At 40.5% G+C, this 15,170-nt stretch overlaps 1 protein-coding gene across 3 annotated transcripts in view; it reads left to right on the plus strand.

Moving 5' to 3' along the window:
* The first annotated feature begins 926 nt into the window (after positions 1-926).
* LOC308095055 (uncharacterized protein) overlaps positions 927-15,170 on the plus strand; it is a 35,021-nt gene continuing 20,777 nt past the window's right edge. For all 3 annotated transcript variants that reach the window (XM_080441969.1, XM_080441970.1, XM_080441971.1), the window contains exons 1-10: positions 927-1,062; positions 1,264-1,296; positions 6,568-6,852; positions 7,722-7,824; positions 7,926-8,091; positions 8,368-8,481; positions 9,889-10,153; positions 10,976-11,078; positions 13,714-13,885; positions 14,355-14,472. In XM_080441969.1, coding sequence (XP_080298095.1) covers positions 1,269-1,296; positions 6,568-6,852; positions 7,722-7,824; positions 7,926-8,091; positions 8,368-8,481; positions 9,889-10,153; positions 10,976-11,078; positions 13,714-13,885; positions 14,355-14,472 — 1,354 coding nt within the window. In that variant the 5' untranslated portion in view covers positions 927-1,062; positions 1,264-1,268. The remainder of the gene's footprint in view (positions 1,063-1,263; positions 1,297-6,567; positions 6,853-7,721; positions 7,825-7,925; positions 8,092-8,367; positions 8,482-9,888; positions 10,154-10,975; positions 11,079-13,713; positions 13,886-14,354; positions 14,473-15,170) is intronic.

A 15,170-nucleotide genomic window follows, 5' to 3' on the forward strand; every position in this document is an offset into this window, starting at 1 on the left:
TGATCTCCTGCAACATGTTAATGAGCATGTTACTTTACGAGTCACCAAAGTTATTCAACCACATTTTTACATTATAATGAAGAAAATATATGGGCTATAATTTGATAATTTTTTTTCAAAATAAAGAATGTGCCACGGACATAGACATGTCTTACCACGGACGTTTGTCCGTGAACGGACATGTTGATGAACCCTGGACGTAAGGGAACACTGTGTATAAAACTCTGTATCTCTGTTTAAAACTTCAGAAGAATATATCTGGAACCAACCATGCTTTTCCGACGCTTGTTAAGATCTCTTCTCTGGATCAGCCGCAAAAAAAAACTGCTCCCGTTTTAGGATTATTACGGTAATTTCTGCGTCGCGTGGCCCAATTATTAGTTACGTTACTGTTGGGCTGGGACGTTTTTCAGCAGTGGCGTAATTTACATAATAGGGTTGCTGGGTTAAAACGAGCCCCCCCCCCGTTGACAACCCCCCCCCCCCCCCCCCGTTGACAAAAGTGTGGGCCGGTTCGGAAAATCCCAGAGCTGAATTTTGGTCCCAGCACGCCCCTGTCTCCTTTTCATATGGCTTTCAGCCTACAAACAAATTTGAAGACTAATTGATGCTGACATGATAATGTTGGAGAGTGAACATGGATAACGATAATAGATGGATATAGCAAAGTATAATGAAAAGAAAAATATGTTTTGGACTAAACGTGCAACCGGCAAGTACCATCTGTCTTCGTCTTTCTCTCTCTCTCTCTTCGTCTCAGACAGACAGACAGACAGACAGACAGACAGACAGACAGACAGACAGATAGTCTTGCCACGTATTAAACTTGGTATAAAATGAAATATGGGGACATCTACAGGCCAAAGTGTGTTATATCCTAGACGTATAGCCTCAATGTACAGTATCTGATCATCCTCAGTCGGTGTCAGGGCTCTGGCATGAATACTTTAACTTCAGTTTTGGCAGTCATTGTATAGGATTCAGTAACACGTCTGAAGGTCTGTCTGGATTTCAATCAGCTCTTGGATGATCAGATCTAAAACAAAGCACAAGTAGTCAAAGGTAAGCTAATCTCCTTTGATATGGTTATATTCAATTTAGATATTTGCTGCATGTTTCAGTGTTTGTGACCAGGTAGCTAGTGCATAATGATTTGAAGAAAATCAAAGAAGAAAATCATGCAGGTCTCAATAATGCACACATCATTTGTAGATAAATGTTATGGATATTAGGTGTTAATTTGTTTAACTTTTCTTTAAACAGGAGACATGGCAGTGGCACAGGCCAGAATTGATGGTAGGTAAAACTGTTTCTTACCTTATGATAGATGAACCATTAACTATTATGTGGTGGAGGGAGAGATGTGCTTCTCACTTCAGCAATAATTTGGGGCTGGTGTCAGGCAGACAATAATAGTAATTTATTAATTTGCAGTGGTAGAAAAAGTACTCACATTTTTTACTTAAGTAATTCTGCAATGTAGAAGTACTCTGTTACAAGTAAAAGTCCGGAATTCAAGATTTACTTGAGTAAAAGTCAGAGGTGGACAAAGTACTCAACCCCAGTACTTGAGTAAGAGTACAGATACTATCATACTCCTGGTCAAATTTACTCCACTACAAGTAAAAGTAGCTTAGTCAAAATGTTACTCAAGTAAGAGTAAAAAAGTAATTGCTTTTAAATATACTTAAGTATTCACAAGTACATGCTTTTAAAAATACTTAAAGTACAAGTAAAAGTAAAAGTCCTTTGAAGTCCTCGACTACCTCGAGCACTGTCCCGTCGGCAGTGGCAATGATGTCCTCTGTGTTAAATACAGATACTTTACACAGGTAAAATAAAAGCAATACATCAAATCAAAGAACAAAAACACAAACACAAAAACTAAAACATGTATAAAACACATAACATGCATGCATATAGGAGACACAGATATAGAGCGAGATTGTTCATTTACACCTACAGTATGTACATAGAAGGTAAAAAACATTAGATAGGAGTTAAAATAGGAATATTTAGGAATGGATGTTGTTAAAAGCCAGAGAGAAGGTGAGTTTTTTGTAAGGACTTAAAAATCTCGATGGACTTAGCAGATCTGATGTGGGCCACCACAAAAGCGCGGTCAGCTTAGTCTTCCTCGGGACCACTGTGAACCCCAGTGCCTCAAAAGATAATTATTTTCTCATGAGGAAGTAACAGCTAGTCACACATGAGTGACACATCGCTGACAAAGCTGCACTCAGATCACATTAATTATATTCCAGTTCTTAATGTACTTTGGTGGTAAAGACAATCTATTTGGTACAAATTCTCAGATCCAGGGCCATCAACTGTGACCTTTTTGTCAAGACACAATCAGCTTCAACGATTAGGACTTTAAACTGCGGCCAACTGTCCTATAAAAAAAAAGAATAATAATAAATGCATAGAGTAACTGTCATGAAGGGCGTTTTGATTACTGTGATTACACATATTTTTTCATCAGATTATAAGTAACATCTGGTGATTACCTTACATGCTCATTCTGCATGCATACAGGTGACATAGAAAACAGAACATTCTCTCTGTTCAGCGTATGTTTGTGCAGAGACCTGCAGACATTAGCGCAAATCCTGTGGGTGCCGGGGAGCCCGGGCACTCAATGAGAAAGCCGAGCACCCACAGGAAATGTGTCGCTCTGATACCCGCTCTGATACCGTGTGTTATTGTGAACAGATTTCTGTCATTCAAACTCTCTCCCTGTAATCTGCAAAGTCCTTATACCAGTTATGGTTTCATCATCAGCCAGTAATCAAATTGTATGACTTGAAATGTAGTTTTAAAAAAAAGGTCCTTTTGCACACCTACAGTACTGGGACAGGTGCGTAGGAGCAGGCAGCCAGTGCATGAGACAGGAAAGAATGATGATCGTGCACACTGTCTTCACTTACAGCAAAAAAGTATTTTAGTGCGAGTACAATGTTTCCAAATGACATTCATCAGGTATTTCTGATTAAGGGGTTAAAACTTGGTTGATGTGTGTGTGACTTGTTGCTGAGTACCCTACCCACCCAACATAAATCGGCATCCATGCCTGCAGAGATGGTGGTTGCAGAGAGGCAGGTGTTGTTTGCAAGAAATGTTGTTCTTTGTGACCACATGCTCTCATGAGAGCAGAGGATGTTTCATACCTACCCACATGCACGAGGACAGAGGATGTTTCATATCTACCCACACGCACAACCGTTAACTTCACCTTGTCAAAACAAGATGGCGCCGACATGCACAGCGGTGAACTTCACCCAGTCAAAACAAGATGGCAGACAGACAAGTCGACTTGCTTGGTCTCCACACAAACATCCTTTGATTTCCTATACTGACACATCAGGTCACAATTCATGTCACCGATCCTGTGTCTTGGTGAGACATGACCTTTGACACAATCTAAATGTCTCAATAGAAGAGCAGGGAGAAAAAATATAACCGCCCCAATTGGATAAGTTATATTGTATTAACATACTCTACCATACAGATTCGACAAAATTACATTTCATTCATTAAAAAAAAGTTACATAGTGCTCAACTTTTTCAGTGCCAATGAAATTAAAAAATTATTGCGAACTTTGCCAACTTTTTCAAAGAAAAAAAAAGTGCTTAGGAAGCGAGATACAGCCTTTTTCAGTTATAGGTTAAACAAAGAGTGGATGGAGCTGCAAATCTTCAGATAATGATATCTTGGGTTCTGAACATTTTTTTCCAAAAAAAAAAGGATTTTTTTTTTTTTTAACTCGATATTTCTCGTTCTGGCACTGAGGGTATAACCCTAAAACTCAGGATAACTCGGGGCCTTGCACTGAAAGAGTAGATCTCATAACTCTTGTTTCAGAGAAGTAACTATCTGAAACCACCTGCACTGATGTGCTTGTAGAACCACTACGTTATACAAAGCCTGCAGAAACACCTATAAAAATGAAAATAGAAATGACTGAGGAACCAGAACTAAATGCTTTTACTCCTATACAACCATACAAGATGTAACAAAGAGGCGAGCGGAGAGGGAAGCCAGAAACATGCTAGTGTGAGAGCAGAAGTGTGGAAAAAATAAACAGCCAACCTAAAAGTACTCAGTACTTTACAGCCTTCTTAGAAATGTACTCGAGTAAAAGTAAAATATTTGTCTCGGAAATGTACTCAAGTAAGAGTAATAAGTATCAAAAAAATCAAATACTCAAGTAAAGTACAGATCCTCAGAATCTGTACTTAAGTACAGTACTATGGTACATTTACTCCGTTACTGTCCACCACTGGTAAAAGTACACAAGTATTGGTATAAAAATGTACTTAAAGTACCAAAAGTAGAAAGTACTCATTATGCAGAATGTCCCATTTCAAGTTTTCTAAATGATTACACATCTTTTGAAAATAGCAGATATACAATCTCACAACGAGCTTGTAGATATGCTATTTTCAAATAGCCGAAATATATAAAGGGCTAAATGGTTAGTGTATGTTTAGTAATACAAATCTAAATCTAAAAAGTAACTAGTAACTAAAGTTTTAAAATAATTGTAGGGGAGTAAAAGTACAATATTTTCCTCAGAAATGTAGTGGAGTAGAAGTAAAAGCATTGAAAATTTGAAATACTCCACTAAAGTACCTCTCAGTGGGGGTTCCGATGGGTTTGATTACCTCAAGACAGGTTATCACCACGGACACCAGCCTGCTGGGGTAGAGTGCCACCTATAATGGCAGGACCACCAACGATGTGTAGTCATACAGCTTACAAACCTGCCACATAAACTACTTGGAATTATTGGCGGTTTTCCTAGCACTACAACATTTCCTCCCTTTCCTTCGGGGCTGTCATGTGCGAGTTCGAACTGACAAGTGTCGACTCTGTGCTACATTAGGGCAGGGAGGAACAAAGTCTTGTGCGCTGCACGACTTGGCACACAGACTCCTTATCTGGAGTGAGCCATGTTTTTTTTGCTTAGAGTGTTGCATGTGGCCAGGATCCAGAACCTAGGGGCAGACCTCCTGTCCAGGGGAAGGTGCTATTATGGGGAATGGTCACTGAACCCAGACATAGCGGAGCTTGTCTGGGCTCGCTTCGGGCGACCTCAGATAGATCTGTTCGCCTTGCAGGATGACACGAAGTGTTGTCTGTATTTTTTAAGGGCGACAGTTTCCCTGGGCCTGGACGCACTGGCGCGCCAGTGGCCCAAAGTTCCAGTTCTCAGCATACTAAAGATCCCAATTTTGATAGGTGCTCTTAGACGGCCAATAAGGACAGGCTGTAATTGCTTAAGCCCCACCCCCTCTGTTTTTCTATTGGCTGAGCTTTAAACTGCTATAACTCCAGTTCCCAGCATGCTAAATGCCCCAAACTTGGCTAGGCTGTACTTACATAGGCTACATAGGCTATACTGTTACCATTTATAGGAAACCAAACACTGTATATATAAATAAGTATTGTTTGGATAGCACATCATACAGGACTTACAAAATACCAATCCTTTGGTTGGCAATCCAGAATGTTTTTTTTTATTTTTTATATTATTATTGGCAAGCAAACTGACTCTGTGGGAGCCAACCCAAGACACAGCCAGGAAGAGAAAGAGACGCACCACCTACATAGACCTACGTGTGACAGCGGAGCTAATCTCTCAAGAACAGATTCTGCTCTGCGTTGGAATCTGTCGTGAAGGTTCGTCATAACGTGTACACACTGGGCTACAAGTGGGCGTGCCTTCAGATCAGGAAGCAGGCCGCGCTTTACCCAATCAAATGTAGTGGTCGGGATTCACGTGTCCGTCGATCCTTCCCCCTCAAAACAAACCGAAACTAATTTAACAATAGCGTCCGCGGAGCAGACAAAACCACGGAAAGATATTCACATTTTAACTTACTCTTTCATCATAGAAACAAGTGGGCTTATAACCAAAACGATCCATGTTCTCTGGGAGAAGTGGTGTTAGTGTTCCGTGTAGAAATATTGTTAGTGGGAATGAAAACATAGTCGCACCACCGGAAGTGATGCGCTGAAGGCAGACCAAAACCCCGGTTTCCTTGCGCACGGGTGCTATGTCGTCATTGTCCCAGAGCCAACTGAGATAGTACAAACAGCAGAGGGAGCTGTTTTTCCTTCTCATTTGGCTCTGGGTTTCCAGATTGCAGCGGAGCTAACAACACTGTCAAGCTCAAGACCCTGATGCCAGACAGCAGGGTGTGGACTGAAGGCAGTGATTCAGGAGTCCCGAGTTTGTGTTGGCTAGTCCACACTCTCACATAGCATTAATATTCAAATATTGACTTGTGCTGTGTTTGCATTATTTGATTAGCAGCCTATAAAAGGATACAAAAGTGGTGATATTCCTGTATTAAGTATTAAGACAAGAATGACCCTGGCAGCATATCAATGGTTCAGTCGTGTTTCCCGTTTAGTTCGAGGCTAGACTTTCAACCACAGCTAATGAGACAAGACATCAATTGAATGAGTTTGGAAGATGCCATGAGAGAAAATACATAAAATCAATATATTTATTTTCTCCCTTCCTTACTGCCTTTCCTCCTTGATTGTCATCACAGGGAAAGGCAATGAAAAGTTGATTGTCAACCTGAAGGAGGATGGGCACATCCGCTCTGAGTTGGTGGAGCAGGCGTTCAGGGCCGTTGACAGGGCTCACTACTACATGGAGGAGTTCAGGGGAAGTGCCTACACAAACCAGGCCTGGCGTCAAGGTAACATCCACCTGTCATCTCCTGTCATCTATGGTGAGGTGATGGAGGCCTTGGACCTCCGTCCTGGACTCTCCTTCCTCAACCTGGGCAGTGGGACTGGCTACCTCAGCACCATGGTGGGCCACATACTAGGTGAGTGGTCTTCACTTTCTTGGATATTTTGTGGTTATGTGGATTTATATGCCTTTTTTAAGTCAGCCATATACATTTGCAGACTTCAGCCAAGTGCACCAGCACGTTATAAGCAAATATGAACACTTTATGGACGTAAATAATGTAAATAAAAACAATGTCTGGACTAATAACCCTCAACCATGGCCATCAGTTGAGTTCGAGAATATTTTTGTTTACCTGATACAGAGTCCTCGTACTAGTATACTTACATTTACTTAATTCATTTAAATCTTGAAATATTTCATTGTTTGCTGATGGTTCGCTGGTGTTGATTACCAACAGCCGTTGCGTTGTTGATAAATGTTGTAGATAATTGAATCTGTTTAATTGCAAACTATCCCAAAACAACTGATTAAGTTCCCCATTTCCCCCACATTATTTTATTTACTTATTCATTTTTTTGTCTTAAGGGTCCAATTAGCATAAGACAACTTGTGAGAAAAAATGCTTTCACCCTGTGTATCTCTGTTGGGCATATGATTATATTTGGCGGTACCATTATCATTTTTCACAAGATCGGTGGTTGTTGCAATTACCTTCACTACAAAACACCATATTTTGCGCTATGATGAAAAAAAAACATAACATTTAACAATGTGTACGTTCCGTAATGCAATTACAATGGTGAAAGCTGTTGTTTGACCCGGCGGAGGAATGGCGGATTCGGCTACTTCCAGAAATACCTGTATGTGTGTCTCAAAGAATAGAATGGAATAGAATAGAATAGAATAGAATAGAATAGAATAGAATAGAATAGAATAGAATAGATATTCCATTTGGCTTCACTGTGGTTGATTGATAGTTTTGTTTTATTCTGTTCTTTCCAGGTCCATTTGGAGTGAACCATGGTGTTGAGCTGTATGCTGACGTGGTTAAATATGCACATCAGAAACTGGACTTGTTTATTAAGACCAGTGACCACTTTGACAGGTATCAGATTATTTCACATTATAATTAAGAGTATACAAAAGGGAAGGGAATTGTGAGTGACAGTTGTTGTTGTTGTGTTGTATGTGTGCTTGCATGCATAGGTTCTGCAAGCCTTGCTTTGTGGTGGGCAACTGTCTGGAGATCGTCCCAGATGGACATCAGTATGACAGGGTGTATGTGGGTGCCGAGGTGCAGCGTGAGAGTGAGGACTACATGAAGAACCTGCTTAAAGTGGGAGGAATCCTGGTTCTGCCACTGGATAATAAGGTATTTACAGGGCACACATCTCTAACATATCCTGAGCTCTGAGAGTGCAACAATGGGTGTAAAGTGTAATTAACACTCACTGAATTTGGTCACATGAATTTTGCTTTTTTTCCTTTTCAAAATGTCTTAACAGTAATTCAAAGTCTGCTTCTGAAAAATGATTGGCAACATGAACAAATAAACGAATGAGGGATGCTAACATTTTGGAAGATGGAATGATTGTATATTTTTAATGACATGTTTCAGAAAGCAGATTTCTTTGCTCTCTTTTCACAGTTGATAAAGATCACACGTGCAGGTTCCAACAGCTGGAAGAAAGAGATGATCCTTAATGTGTCCTTTGGCCCCCTTGTGCAGTCCAAACATACAGGGAACATCAAACCACAAGCAGTAAGGCTACATTTAAGCTTTGACATCAATAAGCATGTTTACAAGTGTTCATTTGAAGCACAATGCTGCTTTGGTAGAGGTTTGGGTTGTGTAGTATTTGTTGTGTGTTGTTTAGGTAACAATTGATATTGCTATACCAAATTCTCCTCAATGACTTACATTTGCACAGTGAAACAGATACAGTACATGTTTAACCTACATGAATATAAGCATACTTATAACCATATAAGAACAAACATGAGTTAAACACTACAATTTGTCTGAAAACCACACATTGTATATTGGGTTGTTGTGTTGAAGGTCCTCTACTCAACACACCGCCCAAAGAAATTTCATATTGATTCATAGGAGGCAATCTCCTCCAAATGAGTTACACATGATCTATGTAACTGGCTTCCACAATTAATAAAAAATGCACGCCCATAAATAAGTCAAATATTAACAACTGGTCACATTGGTCTTGCAATGACTGCATTATGTTGTTTTCTTACCATGATCTTGATAACATTGAATGTGTTAATATGATGTCTGAGAACACGTTATAATGTCTGCTTTGATGCAGACTCATTTTGTTTAAATCAAGCCCTAAATGGGTCCAGAAACTGTAAATAATATAACGAGAGTCAATCAAGCAGCAGTGTGTTATGCCAGAAACAAATGACAGGCTAGGTCCTTTCACATGGCAAGCGGCCAACGCGCCTATGTAATTCATTTTCAATGAGAGGCGGGCGATTATTTGGGACGCGCGGAGAAGTTGAGGGGCGGTGAGGCGAGCGGGCGCGGTCCCGTGAAACTTTCGCGCTCATGCTCGTTTGTGCACACACGCCACGCGCGGGCGGCAAGAGCTGGATTGTGGTGAGCTTTTGTTTTCACTGCATCTTGCAGGAGGACAAAACAACGATGATCGCGGCACGATCACCGCTGATCCGAGCGGTAACGCGTGAACCACTTGCCGTGTGTTACGACCTTTAGAGGGGAAATAGCCCTAAGCTATCATCCCCATCCACAAACAGTTTCACGTTAACGTCTAAATAAGCAAATAAAAATCTGAGCAACCTATTTGGCAAAAACTATCACAACTATGTTAGAGTATTCTGCCATTTACAAGACGGCATTCAGTTTAACGGGCGGTTCATTCAGGAATCAGGATAGCAACAAAGACTCAACTCAACAGAACTGCATATAAAGCACTTGTGGTTTAACCTTCAAAATAAAAGATCCCTGTGAATTCATAAAAGCATATTTGTACCTGTTTTTACCCATCAAACACAGGTACCCGTCGGCTAGCGGTGGGTACCCGCCCTGTTGCAGGACTCTAGTTTAACTCCTAGCACAGAGCAAAAATCTGAAGAATAGCCTCAAGTCATATCTCATAATCTCATTTTCTTCATCTTTTCAAACGAGTTGATTGTCAACCTGAAGGAGGATCGGCGCATCCGCTCTGAGTTGGTGGAACAGGCGTTCAGGGATGTCGACAGGGCTCACTACTACTTGGAAAAGGACAGGAGCAGTGCCTATGATAACCGGCCCTGGCGTCATGGTAACATCCACATGTCAGCTCCTGACATCTACCTTGCGGTGATGGAGGCCTTGGACCTCTGTCCTGGACTCTCCTTCCTCAACCTGGGCAGTGGGACTGGCTACCTCAGCACCATGGTGGGCCACATACAAGGTGAGTGGTCTTCACTTGCAAAACTTTAGAAGAGCCCAATGTGAAGGATCCTCCTATCTAATAGAATAGAATAGAATAGATAACGTTTGGCTTCACTGTGGTGGATTAATACCAAGCCCCCAGAGCCGTGGTAGAAAAGTGAAGCGGCCTGGTGGTCAATCTGAGAATGCAACATTTCCACAGGGCATGCTTCTACCGTTTGAAACCCTAGTGCGCCTGCTCATAACTCTATGGTAACACCTATTCGACCCAATATTGGTACTTCCGGCAGACATATTCTATTAGCCCCAATGGACCCAATTTTTTACTTCCGGCAGACTTCCGGGTGCTTCAAACGCCACTGATCAACTTTCGTAGAAATGAATAGCTGGGAGCAGGGCAATCCGCCCTCTACATAACTCTATGATTAATACACAGTTTTTCAAAGTGCTAGGGGCCGTCAGGGGGCACCATTGTAAAGTAAAGTAAAATGAAACACTCACTCGCACGCACACACGCACGCACACACACACAAATAACATTTGAGTTCAAATTCAATTCAAGATTAACCACTTTCAACCTGTTGTCCCGATAAAATAGCCCTATAAAAATAAAAACAGAGCTGAAAGCTCACAAAGCAATGTAATGCGACGCTCAACGCGTCACATCATGACATGTGAGCTTATAGATCTGATCGTTTCACTATTTTAGCTATTTTTGATTATCCGTGTTTTAAAGCCATTTTGCAGGGGCAGCTGCCAGAGGCCATGGCTTTTTCATAGGCATGGAAATGTTTGGGAAGGCTTGTATTAATAAAGTCATGTTTTATTATATTTCTTACAGGTCCATTTGGAGTGAACCATGGTGTTGAGCTGTATGCTGACGTGGTTAAATATGCACATCAGAAACTGGACTCGTTTATCAAGACCAGTGACCACTTTGACAGGTATCAGGCTATTTCATACAGTAATCAAAAGTAGACATTAGGTGAATTGAGAGTTCTAGAGACAATTACATAATATATTAAATGATCACGAATCTTTGATCAAGGATAACTTTGTTTTTTTACAACAAGGGTTCTTATATTAGTTTGTAATGATAATAATTAAAAGATGAAATGGATTTTGGATGCTCATTCAGGTAATTGGTAAAAAAATTGTTACACAATAAGCAGGCTATTTTTCTATCCGCAAGGCCGAAGGCACGGAGTTCAGGGCATAGCCGTGGGAAGTAGGGGTGCTGAGGGGGCTGCAGCACCCCCTGAAAATAATGTATGAAAAAAAAAAAATATATATATATATATATATATATATATATAAATTATTATTTTTTTAAAACATTTTTGCATAATGTGCCTCTTGTTATTTGGGGGGGATTTAGTGCAATATGTGTTCTGGAACCGAAATAACCGAATTAAAGTAACAAAACCCCCCCAAAAAAGTAACAAACCTGGAAAAAATCCGCAAATTCTTGTGCGCACGAGCTGCGCGCGTGCATGCACCCTTAACCTAAAACGTTTTGGTTCTGCCCTGGTTCCTTCTACAATTTTTTAATATTACTCCTATACAAATTTTGTCCTAACATCACACAAATCGGTACACAGTATCTCTATAGTCATGTGATCAAGACAGATTTGTCGGATTTTTCATATTCCATATTGGCTAAGATTGGCCTCCTAAGTTTGCAGGAGTGGCCCGTTTTGTACAAAATGCCTCAGATCATGAACGCAGCGTCCGATTTCCGTGAAACTTTGTACGCACATCCCCACTAGGCCAACAAAGGAATGGCACGCTACATTTTTAAAATCAGCCTCATGGTGGCGCTATAACAGGCAGATTCACGTTTTGGCCTGTAACTCTTGAACTGTAGGTCATCAATCTTTTTTGCCCTTGGATTCTGTGGCATTTCTTCCTTGACCTAGAGGGGATGTGCGTGCAAAATTTCACGGCAATCGGACGTTCCGTTCATGATTTGAGCCAGTCCTGCAAACTTTGGAAGCAAATCTTAGCCTATAAGGATATAAGGAATGTGAAAAATCCGACAAATCTGTATTGATCACATGACTATCACATTTGTGTGATGTTTGGACAAAATTTGTAGGAGTAATATAAAAAAATGTGTTGTGCAAACGTGTGGTGGCGCTATAACCTACTGTATAACATGAAACATTTGGGGCAGAGGTTCTTCCCTGACCTCTGTGCCTTCGGCCTCGCAGAGACAAAAATAGCCCGCTTACTCTGTAAAAAATAGTATTTTTTACCAATTACCCGAATGCCCCCGCCCCCCCCCCCCCCCCCCCCGGTTAAAAATTGCTATAACTATAGAAAGCAATAAAAACATTTTTTTATATTATTATCATTACAAACTAATAAAATAACCCTTGTTGTAAAAAAAAACTAAGTTGTCCTTTAAAGGGATTCTAGGCAACATTAAGCCTATATTTTAAAAATATTTATATATATATATATATATATATATATATATATATATATATATATATATATATATATATATATATATATATATATATATTTGTTTTTTTGTTTTTTTTGAGGCACGGAATTTACTTCGGATATCGGATATCGTTTGGAAAGAATTTAGTTGTTTAACTTCATATATGTGGTCAATTAATCATGACATAGCCTATTAAAACACGTATGTATCCGAATAAAGCAACCTATTTTCGGCATGGCCCCTTCTAAAGTCCCCCTGCGTCATATTGGCTGGGGATGGGGAAAAGGAGCTGCTGATTGGCTGAAGGGGATTGAACAGCTGATTGGCTGTTTGACAACCTTTTTTTGATCTCTGAACTTGCCTAGAATCCCAGTGTCCATCAGTGCTAAATAATAATAATTTTGCTGCATGTTCTTTTCCTATGTAACCCCAGGTGCAAAACAACTGTTTTGTAAAACACTGGTTGTGCGATAACAGACCGCTTCACCTTTTGGCCTATAACTCTTGACCGCTAGGGCGTACAATCCCCAAAAAACTTCTCATATGTTTATAATATTTGTTTGTGTCTTGAAGACGTTGCATGCCGATGTAAATGAACTTGCAGCAATTTCTTGTGCAACAATTATTATTATTATTTATTTTTAAAACAAAACTGAATTGCATGTTGAGGAGCCACTATATAGGATGTTCAGAAGTGGGTTGCGCACATCCGGTTTGTTTCTGGTGCTGGACACAGAGTAACAGTTGAAAAGAATAAAAGTCTGCACAACAGCATTGCGCCTAAAAGCGTTTTTTTTTTTACTTAACCTGGTGAAGGCTATGTGTGGCTAAAACGGTGTACCACTTTCCAAAGTGCTCGCCCGCAACAATTGCATCCTGGCGGGCGGCTGCACCCCACTAACAGCCCTGGGTAGGCAACCCGGCCTGGTGGGGATTCGAGGAGTGCACTTTTCTAGTATGGGAGAATGTATCTATACTGTAGAAAACCAAATCGATGCCGAGCAGATGAAATGCATTGTCATCTGGGAGAATCTATCTATAAATGTCATCATGGGTTGAGTAACTGACTTTAATAATATTATTGTCTGTCTGTTGTGTTGTGTGTGTGCTAACATCCATGCATATAGGTTTAAGTTTTGCGAGCCATGCTTTGTGGTGGGCAACTGTCTGGAGATTGTCCCAAAGGACCATCAGTATGACAGGGTGTATGTAGGTGCCGGGGTGAAGCAGGAGTACGAGGACTACATGAAGAACCTGCTTAAAGTGGGAGGAATCCTGGTTCTACCACTGGAGAATAAGGTCTTTACAGGGCGTATATATATATATATATATATACATACACACACACACACACACACACACACACACACACACACACACACACACACACACACACACACACACACACACACACACACACACACACACACACACACACACACACACACACACACACTACTGAATTTGGTCATATGAATTGCAATTACTTTTTACAAATGTGATACATTTGAGTTTATAATGTTAAAGATAATTCAAAGTTTGCTTCCACAAATTGTTTGACGGCATTAAAAGATAACTCATGAGGGATGATATCATTTCTGATAAGATGGAATTGTTGTATTTTATTTATTTTTATTTTTATGATGAATATCAGACACCATTTTCTCTATATTTTGTGAGTATTATGGCGTAAAATGTTTCAGTTGCATTATATGATTTGGAAACTACAGTGGTGAATTTAGCTTTTTCTTCTTTGCTCTGTTCTCAGTTACTAAAGATCACACGAACAGGTTCTAACAGCTGGAAGACAGAGACGATCATCAATGTGACCTTTGCCCCCCTGGTGCTGCCTAGTGGTAACATCAAACCACAAGCACTGTCACTATGTAAGCTCTGACATTATCTCTACAATCTTAAAGTCAAGAAATGTCTCTAAAATCTGTCCTGATAATTGTTAAAATTGTTAAAATAAGGGTTAACTAGCTCTATATTCCAATAACATTAATTGTTGCACCAGCTCTTTAGAAGGGCTTTGTAGGGTTCCCAAATTTTACTAATTATGTAAACACAACCAACAGTGGGTCATTCAAAATAGTAGCATTATTGTATTACTTTTTTTGGGTTGTATTTTGCTGTATATTTCATAACATAATATACACATTTAAGCCATACTTCACAAGTAGGCTACAGACAGAAGAGTGTATTCAGGGATGACCGAGCTGGGTGTGGGGTACAATTAACATTCTCTTTGTTGTTTACCTGGGAGACAGAAGGTCTGGGCATCCCCCTTCCTGCCCCATACAGTTGCAAAGTGTTGGGCAGGGGGTGGGGTCTCACCTTTGAAGGCTGACACACCCACACATGTACCACACATGTACCACACATCAACTTTGTTGAGTTTGTGTTTATGCTCCAAGCAGCAACACTGCCCCCATGGAAAGATGCCACGTTTTTCCCTTCAGGATAAGGCCTGTGCAATAGGGCAAGTGAAGCTGGTGTTCCGTTACGCCAGTGACATGCCAGTGACATGCCAGTGACATGCCAGTGACATGCCAGTGACATGCCAGTGACATGCCAGTGACAG

The sequence above is a fragment of the Gymnoscopelus braueri genome (assembly GCF_963280865.1).
Source record: "Gymnoscopelus braueri genome assembly, chromosome: 11".
Taxonomy (NCBI): Eukaryota; Metazoa; Chordata; class Actinopteri; order Myctophiformes; family Myctophidae; genus Gymnoscopelus; species Gymnoscopelus braueri.